Genomic DNA, 17,553 nt, shown 5'->3' with positions numbered 1-17,553 from the left:
CTCTTCCTCTGTCTCTCCCTTTATCCTCCTTCTGTTTATTCGTCTATCTTTCTCTCCCTCTCCTCCTCCTTGTCTTCATCTCTCTATCTTTCTCTCTCGCACTTTCTTCTTATCTCTCTCTTTTCTACTATTTTCCTCAATCTCCCTCTATCTTCATCTCTTCTTTCTCCTTCTATATTGCTCTCTCTTTCCTGCTGTCTTCTTTTTTGTCTGGGTGTATTTTCATCTCTCTCTCAATTCCAATTCACTCTTTTCTTGTCATGCCTGTCTCTCTATGTACCTTCATTCCTTATCTATCTATCTATCTATCTATCTATCTATCTATCTATCTATCTATCTATCTATCTATCTATCTATCTATCTATCTATCGGAGACTGTGGCTGAGGAAACAACTGGAATGAATGAAGGTGTCATTGTTTTCGTGTGCATCAGAACAGAGAGCAGCTCCACAGCGAACGTTTCAGTAAATATGATCAGTCAGAGTGTGGAAAAGTGCTGAGGCGTGCTGTGTTTCCTGACATGTTCATTTACATTGAGTGTGTGTGTGTGTGTGTGTGTGTGTGCGCACGCACCTTGTCCCACTGTGCTGTAAAGCTGTGGCCATAAGCAGAAGTGGTAAAATGTAACTCTATTAGCACTGGGTGTGGAGTGTGTGTGTGTGTGTGTGTGTGTGTGTGTGTGTGTGTGTGTGTGTGTGTGTGTGTGTGTGTGTGAGAACACTGGTCTGAAGCTGTTGTCTGTATTGTTTCCAGGCTGAAGCGTCTGTGTTTGCACGCTGAAGGAGTCGAGCGCCGCAGCTCGAGTTCAACACGGCCACTTCCTGATGATGACAGTAAACATGGGTGAGTGTGAGGAACACTGGCGTCTGTCTGTCTCTCGCTCTCTGTCTGTCTGTCTGTCTGTCTCGCTCTCTGTCTCCTTTTTTCTGGCTCTGTATGACTTCCTTTTGAACGGAGACTTTTTTTTGTCTTTGTCTCTCTCTTTTGCTCTCTGTCTTTCTCTTGCTGTCTTTCTCTCTCTGTTTCTCTTTCTTTGTGGCTTTGTCCATAACTTTTTATTCTATCTTTTTTTGGTTATTCATCTCTCTCTTTCTCTCTCTCTCTCTCGTCCTCTTTCTGGTTCTCCTTCTGTCTTTTTGTGTCTTTTTTTCTGTTGGTCTCTCCTGTCTCTTTTTCTTTCTCTGTGTGCCTTTCTGTGTTTGTACGCATTTCTTTTGGACTGTCTTTTTATCATTGTCTCTTCCTCTCGCTGTCTCTCTTTCTTTACTATGACGCTGTGTCTTTCTCTCTATGTCTCTTGCGCTCTCTGTTTCTCTGTGCATGTACAGGTTTCTTTTGGACCCCCCCCCCCCCCCACCACTATCTGTTCATCTCTCTGTCTCTATCGCTCTGTCTCTTTTGATCTATCTGTCTTTCTCTATTTCCTCTCTTTAGAACCTTTTTGTCTCGGTCTTCCTTTTGCACTCTTTCTCCACCTCTCGAAAGAACAGATGATTAGTAAAACCTTTTTTCTTGTAAATTTTTACTATTTATTGATTTGATACTCGAAATTACTGCTATGATGTGAAACGCAACATGACTCGCGTTCCCTGCAGGGCCTGAGAAATAACCCGAAAAGTCACATTCAGATGACGGTCAGGACATTTTGACTTGAGAATCCATAAAAAGTATATTTGTATATATGAAATAAAGTGGTTGGATTTGATCTTATTAATCCTGCAAGCCTGATAATGTGGCCTTTGTGAGCGAGTATGGTACATTTGGGCAACAGTGAGGCCAAGAAAGCCCAACTGTACTTGTGACTAGGAGATATTTTCCTGTAGTTCATCGGCAAAGACGGCAAGACGTCTCATTTACTCAAACAAACCTTTATAATAGGAGTTTTTGTTTCTCCTGTGCGTCTACACAGGAGAGCGGAGAGCCGAGGAAATTGCGACCTTTAAGATTCTGAAGCTCGTTGCCATAAAAGTGCACGAAAAATATGAGATGCTCAGTGGCCCATCGACAGAGGCAGCGTTTGAGACGGAAGTCAGTTGTATGAATGTATAATTGAGCGCTCGCCTGCCAGAAGCTGGTCAGTGTTATAGTTCTACAGATAACACCTTTACTGTATTACCCACAGAAAACATCTCATAATAATGATAGTACAGTATATCATCATATCGCCTGTGGTTTCTTTCCCACAAACTCTTTCTTTTGCTCCATTTTCCCAACTCTCTCTCACACACACACACACACACACACACACACACACACACACACTGCTCTCCCACAGCATACTTGCTGTTGGCAGCTCCTCAGAGAGACTTCACACTCTCGGCAACATGTTAAGATGCGCAGAAGCAGCCCTCAGGCCCCGGAGGAGACTCCTTTCTGCAACTCGTTTTTTATTGTCACGGGTCTTGCGCTTAAATTTCACACATTCAACACTTTCTCTAATTAGAAAAAGGCATCCATTTTCTGTCCACATGAAAAATTCCGCAATAATCGTCAGCCTTTCAGTTTCAGACCGCAGCTCTGTAAGGATTTAAATTGTGTTCGGTTCTCCCTGGACTTCGATTTCTGAAAGACGGATTTGATGAAGTTTAAAAATATATAATGAATCGCGTTTATTGCTTGGTCATTATCGTATCGTCGAGTTCATTTGGCCGTCCGTAGTATCGCTGCGTTTGACTTAAACTCATAACTCGGACCAAAGCAAACTTCCCCTCGATCCAGAAATAAATTTATAACAAATTGTTTATAATTGTTGCTAACAAAAGACAGAACTCAAAACCGTCCATTTTTTCCCCCCAGTTTGTAGCTAGAGGTAAAAAAAAAAAAAAAAAGACGTAATTCTTAGTTACGACTTGCGTGTGTGTGATACTCACTGTAGGTGGCTGTGTTGTACCCTGTTTAGTGTTTTAAAAATGTGATTGGTGAAGGAAAATTACAGACTCAAATACTTTCGATTTACGTTTAACCGAGTCCCCATTGTGCGTAACCCAATAGCTACATTGATATGCGCACACACTTTTTTTTTTTTTTTTTTCCTCACGTTCGGGATGAATTCGTTCCGATCTGCGATTGTGAACATACCATTTACATGAAAGCGATTGGTTAGATGTGCAGGTTTATACATCCCTGGCGTATGGTCAGAATAGAATTTCCAACATGCACATAATCCCGCGTTTCCGGTGTAGTCTGCTCCATAAAGATAAAACGTAATGGGAAGCCATAGCCTAATGTTGAGCGAAGCAGCTTTGGGACCAAAAGGTCACCAGTTTAATTCCCTGAACCAGCAGGAATGGCTGAAGTGCCCTTGAGCAAGGCACTTAACCCCCAACTGCTCCTCAGGCTGCTCTGGGTATGCTGTACGTCACTCTGGATAAGAGTGTCTGCTTAATGTAATGTAAAGATAAGACATTACGACTGCGCAAATGCGTACTGAATATGCGCAGAAGGCAATCCGATCGAGCATTTATACGGCTAATGTTTGCCGATGATCAGAGGTCTACATCACCTCTTTGACCGTGAGTTGGCCTAGTGGTTAGCGTGTCCACCTCCTGAGCAGGAGACTGCGAGTTCTAGTCGCAGTCGGGTCATACTAAAGACCATCATAAAAATGGTACCTACTGCCATCTGGCAAGGCATGCTGCAATGCAGATGTGAATGGGGAGTCAAACTTTCGCAGTTACCAGAGGACTGACACCCCCCACCCCAAAACTGTAACCTTAGCTATGTAATAGGCAAGAGGCCGAGGGCTACTGAAACGGGGATCGGTGCTGCCCGATATCCCTCAAAAGACTGGTTAGTACCGGGACAGGAGTCTGCCTGGGAAGACCAGATCCTGGCGTGGGAGGGAGTTTTGACTTTTTGACACCACCCCTTTGAATTTGATTAAACTCTCAATCGCAATGCAACACCCCATTGAATCTTTATATGAACATAACTAATAGAAGAACAACAACTTTATTCATGACGCGCTTGTGAAATTCCTCTCTGCTTTTAACCCATCTGAAGCAGTGAACACGCACATGCACGTGAGCAAATGAGTGCACGCACATACCCAGAGCAGTGGGCAGCCATGCTAACAGCACCTGGGGAGCAGCTGGGAGTTAGGTGCCTTGCTCAAGGGCACCTCAGCCCAAGGCCGTCCCATATTAACCTAACCGCATGTCTTTGAACTGTGGGGGAAACCAGAGCACCTGGAGAACATGCACACAGAAATCCGCCGCTGGGCTTGAACCCAGAACCTTCTTGCCGTGAGGCGACTGTGCTAACCACTACACCATCATGCCACCACGTGGTAATAATAATGGTAGGACAATTCATACAAACTGTGCTTTCACAAACATAAATGAATGTGTTTTGTGCAAACTAAAACTAATACGCCACTGGCGTAGTAGTAGGTGCATCAATAATTGATTGCTAATAAATCATTTCTAACATAACTAACTCCAGATGTATAGACCTGAATATCCTGTTGCACTTGTACATGGCGGTGTAGTGGTTAGCGCTGTTGCCTCACAGCAAGAAGGTCCGGGTTCGAGCCCCGTGGCCGATGAGGGCCTTTCTGTGTGGAGTTTGCATGTTCTCCACGTGTCCGCGTGGGTTTCCTCCGGGTGCTCCGGTTTCCCCCACAGTCCAAAGACATGCAGGTTAGGTTAACTGGTGACTCTAAATTGACCGTAGGTGTGAATGTGAGTGTGAATGGTTGTCTGTGTCTATGTGTCAGCCCTGTGATGACCTGGCGACTTGTCCAGGGTGTACCCCGCCTTTCGCCCGTAGTCAGCTGGGATAGGCTCCAGCTTGCCTGTGACCCTGTAGAACAGGATAAAGCGGCTAGAGATAATGAGATGAGATGAGACTTGTACATGGCCATTTGGTGTGGAGTATGGGAATGCGTGGAATCTTAAAACATAAGCACTCCAATATCTTCACTCAACATCCATTTTCCATCGAGTCAGTTAGAGACCAAGACAAGCGCCAAGATGTGTCACATGACCGTCCCAGAGGCATTTTCAAGACAGAGTGAAGTGACTTGATGATGATAAATTTCTTAGCCCGAGGTATGCGAGCTTTCAGCACAGTAGAGACGTCGCCATGCTTTGTCCTCATCTTTATAATGACCAAGTGTGAAACCTGACCTGGGTTTTTTTTTTTTTGGTATGTTCCAGATGACGGTCTTCACAATGGACCCGGACAACACAGAAACATGCAAGGTAAGGGACTTGTTTATCTAACTACACCATCATATCAGGGAAGTGCAGGTTAACATTAATATAGTACAAACATTCAGGAGGGATGTGTCCGTGTTACTTTGTCATATCATGATAACTGCCGAACATTTTATCATGGTTCGTGATTATCAGTGTTGAATTTTGCTATTTTTTGACTGTACATTGACACTGACTGGATGTTGTAATCTTCTTGGGCAATTATTTAACTGTTAAGCAACACGACATTTGGAACTTGCTTTCACAGTCCACACACTGGTTCATCACTGCATGTGACTCAACATCCTGCTGATATGGGAATAACCAGCACTGTTTCTATCTATCTATCTACCAATCAGATAGCAATTAAAAAAACCCTTCCTCTGGTCATGGACTGTGGTTCTAGCCTGAACTCGAGTTACAGTCCATGTGGACGTTCACATGTTTGCCTTGTGTCGAAGTGTGTTTCCTTTGGATTCTCTGGTTTCCTCTGACCTCTGAGAAACCACCAGGTGGATTGCTAGTAAATCTGAGTATATGTGTGTGTACAGTGTCTTGCAAAACTATTCATCCCCTGTGGTGTTTGTCCTGTTTTGTTGCATTATAAGCTGGAATTAAAATGGATTTTTTGGGGGTTAGCGCCATTTGATTTACACAACATGCCTACCATTTTAAAGATGAAAATTGTTGTTTTATTGTGACCCAAACAATAATTAAGATTAAAAAACACAAATCTGGGGCAACATGGTGGTGTAGTGGTTAGTGCTGTCGCCTCACAGCAAGAAGGTCTGGGTTCGAGCTCTGTGGCTGGCGAGGGCCTTTCTGTGTGGAGTTTGCATGTTCTCCCCGTGTCCACGTGGGTTTCCTCCGGGTGCTCCGGTTTCCCCCACAGTCCAAAGACATGCAGGTTAGGTTAACTGGTGCCTCTTAATTGACCGTAGGTGTGAATGGTTGTCTGTGTCTATGTGTCAGCTCTGTGATGACCTGGCGACTTGTCCAGGGTGTACCCTGCCTTTCGCCCGTAGTCAGCTGGGATAGGCTCCAGCTTGCCTGCGACCCTGTAGAACAGGATTAAGTGGCTAGAGATAATGAGATGAAACATAAATCTTTAGTGTGCATAGGTATGAAACCCCTCAAGAAGAGCTGGTCCAACCAGTTCACTTCATAAGTCACATAATTAGTTGATTAAGGTCACATGATGTCTGTATAAATCAACCTGTTCTGGAAGGACTCTGACTCTGCAACACTACTAAGCAAGCAACATGAAAGCCAAGGAGTCTCCAAACAGGTCAGAGACAAAGTTGTGGAGAAGTATAGATCAGGGTTGGGTTATAAATATATCCCAAACTTTGAATATCCCAGGGAGCTCCATTAAATCCATTATAGCAAAATGGAAAGAATATGGCACCACTACAAACCTGACAAGAGAAGGCCGCCCACCAAAACTCACAGACCGGGCAAGGAGGGCATTAATCAGAGATGCAACAAAGACACCAAAGATAACACTGAAGGAGCTGCAAAGATCCACAGCAGAGATGGGAGGATCTGTCCATAGGAACACTTTAAGCCATACACTCCACAGAGCGGGGCTTTATGGAAGAGTGGCCAGAAAAAAGCCATTGCTTAAGAAAACACGTTTGGAGTTTGCCCGACAGCATGTGGCAGACTCCACAAACACATGGAAGAAGATTCTGTGGTCAAATGAGACTAAAATTGATCATCTTGGCCATCATGGGAAGTGCCATGTGTGGCGCAAACCCAACACCCTGAGAACACCATTCCTACAGTGAAGCATGGTGGTGGCAGCATCATACTGTGGGGATATTTTTAATCGGCAGGGACAGGAAAGCTGGTCAGGACTGAAGGAAAGATGGATGGCACTAAATACAGGGAATTCTGGAGAGAAACCTGTTTGAGTCGGCCAGAGGTTTGAGACTGGGACGAAGGTTCACATTCCAGCAGGTCAATGACCCGAAACATACTGCTAAAGCTACACTGGAGTGGTTTAAAGGGAAACATTTAAAAGTCTTGAAATGGCCTAGTCAAAGCCCAGATCTCAATCCAATTGAGAATCTGTGGCATAACTTGAGATTGCTGTACACCAACACAACCCATCTAAGTTGAAGGAGTTGGAGCAGTTTTGCCTTGAGGAATGGGCAAAAATCCCAGTGGCTAGAGGTGCTAAGCTAAGAGACATACCCCAAGAGACTTGCAGCTGTAATTGCAGCAGAAGGTAGCTCTACAAAGTATTGACTTTGGGGGGGTGAATACCTATGCACACTCCAGATTTCTGTTTTTTCATCTTAATTATTGTTTGTGTCACAATAAAACAGCAATTTGCACCCTTAAAGTTGTAGGCATGTTGTGTAAATCAAATGGTGCTAACCCCCCAAAAATCCATTTTAATTCCAGCTTGTAATACGACAAAACAGGACAAACACCAAGGGGGATGAATACTTTTTCAAGACACTGTATATACTAGTGCAGTGGTTCCCAAACTTCCTCTGCTGGGCCCCCCTTTGGTACTGTAGATAAGAAAATTTTTGCGCCCCCCCCCCCCGACAAAAAGAGGAAAAAAAAAGATAAACGGGACACACATACACATATTTTGTTTTCAGACTCCATTGCAGTTTATTAATACAAACCTCAACCTTTTTTGAACAAATAAAAGTAAACTGCCATAAACTACAGGTTGCAGTATAATTATTTTAAGTATAACTGTTTTCAAGCACCTTAACTGTGTAACAGGTTTCTTTTTTTAATATTCAACATTATCAATGCAGTTTTCAAGCATTGCCTCTCTGCAAAAATGGGTTTTAAAACATGACCAACTCCCTGAGAAGAAAAAAACAAAAACCTAAAGATTTGTTGTGCAAATATGACACCTTTAATCCTCGCATCTTTTCAGTGACTGGTGTGGGCCTGCTTCATGCTGCAGATCTTCTCAAATCTGGGTTGCAGGTTTGAGATTGCCACTCTGAGTTCATTTTCAATGTCCAGCTTTGATCTGTATTTTGTCTTGATTGAGGCCACAGGAGAAAAACCTCTCTCGCATAGGTAGGATGTGGCAAAAGGAAGAAGTATGGCCAGGGCTCTCTTACCTCGCAGTGGGTAATCTTTCTCCACTCCAATCCAAAATGCAGCCAGTGTCTTTGACTGAAACTGCAGCCTCATTGTTGAATCAGAGGTGACATCAATGAACTGCTCCTCCTCTGACGTGCTGGAGTCGGCAGGTGGTGTTGCACTGAAGGGGTCACCGATCCAGTCATATTCTTTGGGATCCTACATCAGGAAATATTTCTGGAAATGGTTCTGAAGGGCAGAGATGTGTGCTTTCATGCATGGGATCACTGTGTTCTGCAGTTTGTTGTCTTCAATGAATGATTTCAGGTTCTCAAATGAGTCCACGTTTCCAACCTTCACTCGCTGCAGCCACATCTCAAGTTTTCTGGTGAATGATGTGATTTTATCTGCCAGATGTGGGAGGTGTGTATTTGTGCCCTGCAACTGCAAATTCGCTTCATTGAGTTTCAGAAACAGAGGTATGCAAGTTTCATGAAGAACTTGTTACAGTAAAATTTGTGGGCAAGATCATTGCCCTCTTCCTTCAAAAAGATGCGGATTTCATCTCGCAGTTCAAAGACCCTGGACAGCACCTTCCCACGTGACAGCCATCAGGACTCGCTGTGAAACAGAACAGCTGTGTGGTCAGAGCCCATTTCCTCGCACAGTGCCGAAAAAATCCGGGCTTTGACAGGTCGTGTTTTGATGTAGTTGACGGTGGCAATAACGTCGGTCATTACATCATTCAGCTCGGGACTCAGCTGTTTAGATGCCAGTGCTTCACGGTGTATCATGCAGTGCGTCCACTGCACATTGGGGGAGACGCACTTGATGAGCGCTTGCAGCCCTGCCCGTTTCCCAGCCATAGCCTGCGCCCCGCCAGTGCAGATCCCCACGCAGTCCTCCCATTTCAGGTTGGCCTCTTTCAAGTAAGAGTCAATGATTTTAAACAGTTCTTCTGCTGTGGCTCTGCCAGTAACTTTTTTGCAGAAAAGCAATTCCTCCCTCATGTCATCTCCATCTATGAATCTGACGTAAGTAATTAATAAACAGTCTTTGTTACTGTCAGTGGCTTCATCCATCTGAAGAGAAGAGCGGCTGTCACGTACTTTGTCATTAAGCTGCTCCTCTATGTCCTTTGACATGTCATAAATGCGCCTGCCGATGGTGGTGTTTGACCGAGGAATAGCCCTTAGTTTGCTGGCTGCAGTGTCATCAAGCACAGTTGATACCATGTCCATAGCACAGGGAAGTACTAATTCCTCTGCTATTGTGTGTGGCTTTTTACACTGTGCCACTCGGTAGGCAACTTTATATGAGGCGAGTTGAGCATTTGCCGGCACGGATGCAGCTTTAGTAAATAGGGACTGTTGAGCACGGCAGTTTACGAGTTTTTGTCTGAAAAACTCAACTGGCTTGTCTTTGTGCTCTGGATGTTTTGTCTACAAGTGGCGTCTAAGCTTGTTCGGCTTCAAGCTGTCACAAGCTAGCACTTTAAGACAGACAACACACTGCGGTCTCTCCTCATTACCCACTGTTGTACAGGTGAAGCCAAAGACAAGATATGTGTCGTCATATTTTCTTGTCTTTGCCTTGGAATGAACTTGCTTTGGAAGCACATTTGGCGATGCTTCATCCTCTGATTTGCGTTTACGTGGGAGCCCCGTGCCCCCCGCCAAAAACTTCTCCATGTTATGCTAGCAGTGTAATTCATTCATTCATTCATTCATTCATTCCATCCGCGCCCCGCGCCCCCCCACTTTGGGAACCACTGTACTAGTGCATCTTAAAATATTGGAATATTATGAAAAAGTTCATTACAAGTAAAGTAAAATATTGCAAGGCTTTTTTTGTTTGAATTTTGATGATAATGGCTTATAGCTCATGAAAATCAGAAATCTATTATCTCAAATTATTAGAATATTTCATTTCGAGTTTGAATAAAACAGTATAATACTGTTCATCTCTCGGTCTAGTTCAGTACACACAACCACAATCGTGGGGAAGACTGCTGACTTGACTGACAGATGTCCAGAAGACGATCATAGACACCCTGCACAAGGAGGGTAAACCACAACAGGTCATTGCTGAAAAGGCTGGCTGGAAAAGGTGCACAAGCAGCAGGGATGACCGCAGCCTTGAGAGGATTGTCAAGAAAAGTAAATTTCAAGAACTTAGGAGAGCTTCACAAGGAGTGGACTGAGGCTGGTGTCAGTGCATCAAGAGCCACCACACACAGACGTCTTCAGGAAAGGGGCTACAACTGTCGTATTCCTAATATGAAGCCACTCCTAAACCAGAGACAGCTTCAGAAGCATCTTACCTGGGTTAAGGAGAGAAAGAACTGGACTGTATAAATACCATATCTCCACTTCGGTGTTTATACTGTTTTTTTTTTTTTTTTTTACTCAAACTCAAAATGAAGAAATATTCAAATATTTTGAGATCCTGGATTTCTGCTTTTCATGAGCTATAAGCCATAATCATCATCATCATAAATTAAAACAAAAAAAAAGCCTTGAAATATTTCACTGTACGTGTAATGAATATAGAATATACAAAAGTTTACCTTTTTGAATTAAATTATTGAAAATAAAAAACTTTCATGATATTCCAATATTTTGACATGCACTAGTATATGTATATGGTGCTTTGCAATAGAAAGCCTAGCATCCTGTCCAAGGTGATCCCAGAATAGGTTCTGGATCCACTACAACCCTACCATGATAAAACAGTTACTGAAGATTAATGAATGATTTTGATGCATTTTTTTTTTTAATGCAAGTGACGTATTTGGAGATCGGCACCGCACCCATGTGCTTCAAAGAGCTGGGTAGTACTGGGACAGGAGACTGCCTGGGAAGACCAGATCCTGGCATGGGAGGGACTTAAATTGATTCTGATTGGGTCATAGGTTTTTGGTTGGGTAACTGCAGCTCCCCAGGTAGCAAGCATTGGTTGATCACTGCCTCTTTGGACCCTATATAGTGTCATCCATTAGACCAGTGGTCACCAACCCTGTTCCTGGAGATCTACCTTCCTGCAGGTTTCAGGCAATAAGCATCATTGAAGGTGCATCAATGTTGCCTTCAACTGGGGCAGATTGAAGGTATGTTGGAAGATGGGGAATGAGACTTTGATCAGTTTCAAACGATTCTGGATACCTCGCTGACTTGTTAGACATGCTCCCCCCGTTTCAAACACACCCATAGTTTCAGGATTGATTTTTTTTTTTTGTAATTCTGTTTTTATTAGGGAGGTCATTCACAGTCCAAGTTTGTAAAAATACATAATAATACAGGTATAACCCAAATAATAGCATTAAACTTAGTCAAAATAATGCTGGTCTCCCTTCTATTTTCCTCCCTTCCATTTTACTGTTCATAACTGAGAACAATTGCACAAACAGTGTCACACATACTCATTTATCTATAAAAGTCTGCTCCTCATAGTCCTTTGAAAATGGCAATTTCCCTTAAAGCAGGTCAGGTCTCTGTAAAATGATGTACCCAATCCACTTTGACCATATTCCCCTAAATTTTCTATTTGCATTCTTATAGAAAAGATTAGTCTCTCCATTTGTGTAAATTTCACAAATAATTTTTAACCAATCTTCAAATATTGGAGCATCTGGTTGTAACCACTTCCTCGTCACAGCTTTTTTCCCCCTGTAGTAAGTAATGTTCTCATTAGATATTTGTCTGCTTTAGTCTGAAGATTCTAGTACCCATATACATTGTCAGAGCATCAGATAACCAACATATTTTGTTGTCATTGGAGTAAAACATGCATACAAATGTTGAGTAAATGTGATGGTATGATGCAATTCCAGGCAACCGGAACATATGACTAAACTGAACATTGGCGCTTTTTACCTCTGTTAACTTTGTTGGAGGAGGTTATGTTTTGTTTGTTTGCCTTTTCCCAATGTAACTCTAAAAGTCATGAATGGATTTCGATTAAATTTTAAGGAAAGGTGGGCCATGGGCCAAGGAACAATTAATTAGATTTTGCTGCAAATACGTGCCTTGGTGGAGGTATGCACTCTAATTTCAGGTAGCCCTTCTAGTTTCATGAAGCTTTGATTGCTGTATAGTGAGGAATTGTTTCTCAGCACGTGCCTACTCACTGTACTGCGTAATGCTCACCGAAATCTCACACACACCTAAACACTTGGTTCATCCACATTACTCCATGTGCAGCCAGACTAGTAGAGACGCAACTTTGTGTGGAAAGCAGCAGTTCAAAACTGATGAAGATATGGAGAATGAATCAGGCTGAGAAGAAAGTTTGTGCTCATGCGTATACGTGATGATGCATATTGTTTGTGCGGAGATAAACGGTGAGCTTATGCTGTGCTCATATTGCTAGTTTTGCACAATTCCTTCATACTGATGTCATTCTGGGGAAATCCCCTTAGCGTCTCCATTCAGCCATTCAGTCCAACCCTTCGCACTACTTCCTTCAAGCCACTCAACCTGAACAAAGCGCTCACACACACACACACACACACAGTGTGAGATGATGCAATCCGGAGAAAGTGCTCTGAAATGTTCCAGCTGTGCTCTTTGACTTGCTTTGTCAAAAAGAATGACCTTTGAAATTATCTCAGTAATGAGTTTCACTCTACAAGATGAACCCACAATGATGAGTTTACAAGCTCGCATACTCTCTCTGCTGTGTTGTACTGGCCTTTGAGTACAAGTGCTTCAGTACTGTAGGTGGCGCCATTCAAGTTTCAGTCACTTCAAGACAAAGATATCTGCAAGATACCTACGCGATACTTTTTGAACAAATGGGTTTGGGAACGCCTTATTTGTAACGACCAAGCACAAGCTTGGTTGTGTACTGTGTTTGTCTGTGGAATTCACCCAGCTGCAATGTGGATGACATGGCGAGCGAAGCCTCCATCGGACGTCCTTTTGTGCCACAGTTACATAATATTGCTTGTGGAAACAGCTCAAATGCCATCTTCAAGTGAAGTATAGGTGAAACGACTGATGTTAACATTACCAGGTAAAACTTCTATGCAAATAAAATGCAGTGTTGACCTTGGAGGAAGTGCGACCTCTCTGCATTCTCAACAAGAGCTAGATCCTTCTACAGAATGATACAAATTTCATTATTATTATTATTATCAGGGGGCGTGGCTCTGTCGGCCATTCTACACTCACCAGCCACTTTAATAAGACCTTGTTCTTGATTCTAAGATCCCTGTTCTTGGCTGCAGGACTGGAACCCAATTTGGGCTTCTGCTGTTGCATGCTGAGATGCTTTTCTGCTCACCACGGTTGTAAAGAGTTGCTATGAGTTACTATATCCTTCCTGGCAGCTCGAACCAATCTGGCCATTTTCCTCTGACCTCTCTTATCAACAAAGTGTTTGTTTCCACCCACAGAACTGTCACTCCAGTCAATGTTTTTTTGTTGTTGTTGTTTATCGCACCATTCTGTGTAAACTCTAGAGACTGCTGTGTGTGAAACCCCAGGAGATCAGCAGTTTCTGAAATACTCAAACCTGGCACCAACACCCATGCCACAGTGAAAGTCAGTCACACTTTTTGTAATTTTTCCCATTCTGATGTTTGAAGAAGTGAACATTTAACTGAAGCTCTTGATTTGTATCTGCATGATTTGATGCACTGTGCTGCTGTAAAGGCATTGGCTGATTAGAGAACTGCATCGAACAGCATGTGGATGAAGGGGCGTGCCTGATAAAGAGGCTGGTGAATGTAACTGGCCTGTTGGTTTTAAAAGCCAGTGCTGTCAGGAGGACGGGCGTGGCCTTGTATATGCATCCATAGCAACGGCGCACGTCCAAAACAGGCTAAATCAAAGGAAGAACTTATTTGTGTTGGATATTAAATCTAGACTGTTGTTTCTCTTTTCTGCGTATTGGACGTTTTATCTTGTAATAAAGAGATCACGTTCAAACTTTGGAAAATATCTTGATAAAATTGACAGTAGTTACTGGGATTTGACTTTTTAGTAAAGTTTGTTTGTAATTCAGTGTTGAAAATACTGAAATACAGAAGACTACACGCTCCAGCAGAGCTTTAAATTGCCACGTGTGTCACAATGGAATGATGATAGAGTGCCGCTATCAGGCGCACTTGACGTGCTTAATGGAAAATCAAACAAATCCATGGGATTAGTACATCGACAACTGCAGTTTTCTGTTCAGAAAAGAAAGCTGTAAGTAACCTAAATTGAACAGTGCCAAGCTGTTGACCAGGAGGAAGAGTAGAGTCCGTCTTTCTTTCAGCAAACGTCAATAAACGCTGCACAACAGACACTTTTATTCTCTCTATCATTTTTTCCTCTCTGCCGCTCGTTTTTCCTCTGAATCTCTCTTTCATATCCTCCCTCTCGCTCTCATTAAATCTTTTTCTCTCTGTATCATTTCTCTCTCAGTACAGATGGTCACTCTATCGCTCGGCAGTCAAGGATACCAAACAAATAGTACAGCTGAATGACCGCCGCTGCCAATAAATAAGTCACTGACATCGCGCATGTATGCATGAACACACACACACACACACACACACACACACACACACACACACAGAACTCCCACTCAAACCACACCAGAGACGTTGACTGCCACTGAGGATTACATCAGTGTCTAAGAGAACACACTGCGAACCAGCAAAACAAGAGCACACCACAACCAAGTTTCAGGATTAATCTGCACATCCATGACAACATTTCAGGTCAAACCGCATCACAACAGTAACATTTAGGGGTTAAAAATTGCATTTGAGAAGCTCCCGTGTGGCGCAAACGAACCATTCGTCCTGCCGTGTGGAGATCGCGAGTTCGAATCCTAACAATTCGGCAGCTAGGAGTCTGAGAGGGTGAAATTGAAATTGGCAGTGCTGTCAGTGTGGGAGGGATAGCGTTGCCGTCTCTAGTCTTCCCTGCCAATCACAGCGAGAAGAACCAATCCTTGGCATCTGTCAGCTCGTGTATGTAGAAGAGGGCGGATAGTGCTTTCTTATCTCTGAGATCTCTTTTAAAGCAACTGTGGCTAATTTTGAAATCCATTCGATGCCTATTACTTTATTACTTGCAAGGTTCATGTTTATGAGTCGACCAGTAATAACAGAGCTGTTTTTTCTAGCTTGGGCTCCAATGAAACAGTGTTAACAACGGAAAGAAATAAATCGCCGCAGTCAATGCGCTGTTTCTTTGAAAGTTTGCCATTTCAGCAGAAGTCATTGAGAGTGCGCAGCATGGAAGCTCACGTCCATCAACAGAGCCACCCTTATAGCGCAATGAGTTGGATGGAGTATGCTGAGAGGTTTGTTGTTGTGGTCCCCCACCCCACCCTCAATGAGCCAACAGGCGCCGCTGATGTGACTAAACCATCCGAGTGGGATTGGATCACACCGATCATGACGGATACAAATGCAAGGATTTTATTTACATTTTCTTCAGATCTAAAAAAAAATTCAGGAGTGAGTGGGCATCAGTGGGATTAAAAACCAAAACGGTAGAGACCTGACATCTTGGCAGTTCATCCAAAGTGATTATCAAAGTGATAAAGTTGCATTAAAGGAAAAGAAAGTTGAAAAAATCTTTTCTTATACTTTCCCAGTGTAGTTTTATCGACGATGTAGTTGACTGTAGAATTGGCTAGTTTTAAAATAGTCAACTAGTCTAGACAACCACTAGTATGGACTTTAGGTAACTATCATTAGGATGTGCAACCATTAGGATATTTGGACGTGCATGGACTGCACATGGTAGGTTCATTTCTTGTTATTATTCTCATCTCAGCTCATTATCTCTAGCCGCTTTATCCTGTTCTACAGGGTCTCAGGCAAGCTGGAGCCTATCCCAGCTGACTACGGGCGAAAGGCGGGGTACACCCTGGACAAATCGCCAGGTCATCACAGGGCTGACACATAGACACAGACAACCATTCACACTCTCATTCACACCTACGGTCAATTTAGAGCCACCAGTTAACCTAACCTGCATGTCTTTGGACTGTGGGGGAAACCGGAGCACCCGGAGGAAACCCACGCCGACACGGGGAGAACATGCAAACTCCGCACAGAAAGGCCCTCGCTGGCCACGGGGCTCGAACCCGGACCTTCTTGCTGTGAGGCGACAGCGCTAACCACTACACCACCGTGCCGCCCCTTATTATTATTATTATTATTATTATTATTATTATTATGAGAGCTCATGATTTAGGGAGCCTCCAAGCCTGTGTTTTATTTTTTTTAATTTAAAAAAAAAATTTTATGGCACATCATCTAGATGATTTGAACATCCATCATCTGCCACGTTGTTTTTGAGATGCGCTGTATTAATCAGCAGCTCGCTCTTGATCACTCTACCGAAGCTGTAAATTTAAGAGAGAAGAGGTGAGGGAGAAGAAGGAGCCGGTGAAGAAATGGGGAAAATAATTCAAGTGTCCCTCAGCTGACCTTCCCGACATGTTTGTGTGGAGGTGTGAATGGGTGTTATACACTACAGTTCTTGGAATCGGAGCAAAACTCATCTCTGACCATCCACCACCATGAGTCAGTACCGTCCACTCTGCAGGATGCTTTCCGGATGCTAATGTCAATACTGGAAGCAAGAAACGCAGCAAATGAGGATTTTCCTGTAATGGGACTGACTCCTGCGTCATGTGTTGAGTCTCAAGTCTGTTTTGTTCATAGCGGGGCATCGGATGTGAATGACCTTCCACTCAGCCTGTAAACACTACACACACCTAATTGCTTCCATTAAGCCCACTTGATATGTTAATTCACGATGTGGTGATTTGCATGATTGCTCTCCTTTCGCTGGCTGGAGCCTAACAAGGTGGCGCTGAACACATGCCCTATTTAAATGTTTCCCAGACTGCCGACTCTGGATTCGGAAGAGAAAAAAACCTTCCCGAGAATGTTATGTATTCAAGACATGCCGTGCGACAAGTTTAGCAGAAAAGCATCTTCAGCTTTGAAGAGAATTAATTGGTCTTTTTCTCAGACTTTTATCCAAGTTTCACTTTAATTGTTGACGGGGGTGTTAGGGCTTCTCCTCAGCTGCGGCTGGTTAAAACAAAACCACTTTGTTGCTCTAATATATTCAGTTGACTCACTGTGGCCGTTTCTTTGAAGCCTGTGGATATAAAAGCATGTCATGCTTCACAGCTATCTAGCCTGGTGCGTGTGTTGCATTATTAAACACCTCTTTATTTTTTTGCACAGATTATCCTCGTCGTCGAGAGTGTTCAAACACTAAGCTGAACAAGCCCATCATCGAAAGAGGTCCTCGTACGCTGCGTTCAT

General features: G+C 43.3%; 1 protein-coding gene across 3 annotated transcripts in view; it reads left to right on the top strand.

Annotated features, from left to right (window-relative positions):
• The window catches only part of map3k22 (mitogen-activated protein kinase kinase kinase 22), a 108,527-nt gene that overhangs the window by 26,321 nt on the left and 64,653 nt on the right, over nucleotides 1-17,553 (top strand). For all 3 annotated transcript variants that reach the window (XM_060899885.1, XM_060899886.1, XM_060899884.1), the window contains exons 2-3: nucleotides 754-843; nucleotides 5,160-5,204. In XM_060899885.1, the coding sequence (XP_060755868.1) occupies nucleotides 5,160-5,204 (45 nt within the window). In that variant the 5' untranslated portion in view covers nucleotides 754-843. The remainder of the gene's footprint in view (nucleotides 1-753; nucleotides 844-5,159; nucleotides 5,205-17,553) is intronic.

This window comes from Neoarius graeffei, chromosome 19, assembly GCF_027579695.1.
Source record: "Neoarius graeffei isolate fNeoGra1 chromosome 19, fNeoGra1.pri, whole genome shotgun sequence".
Lineage (NCBI taxonomy): Eukaryota > Metazoa > Chordata > Actinopteri > Siluriformes > Ariidae > Neoarius > Neoarius graeffei.
The sequence above is the reverse complement of the archived record's forward strand: the minus strand, read 5'-3'. Positions and strand labels throughout refer to the sequence as shown.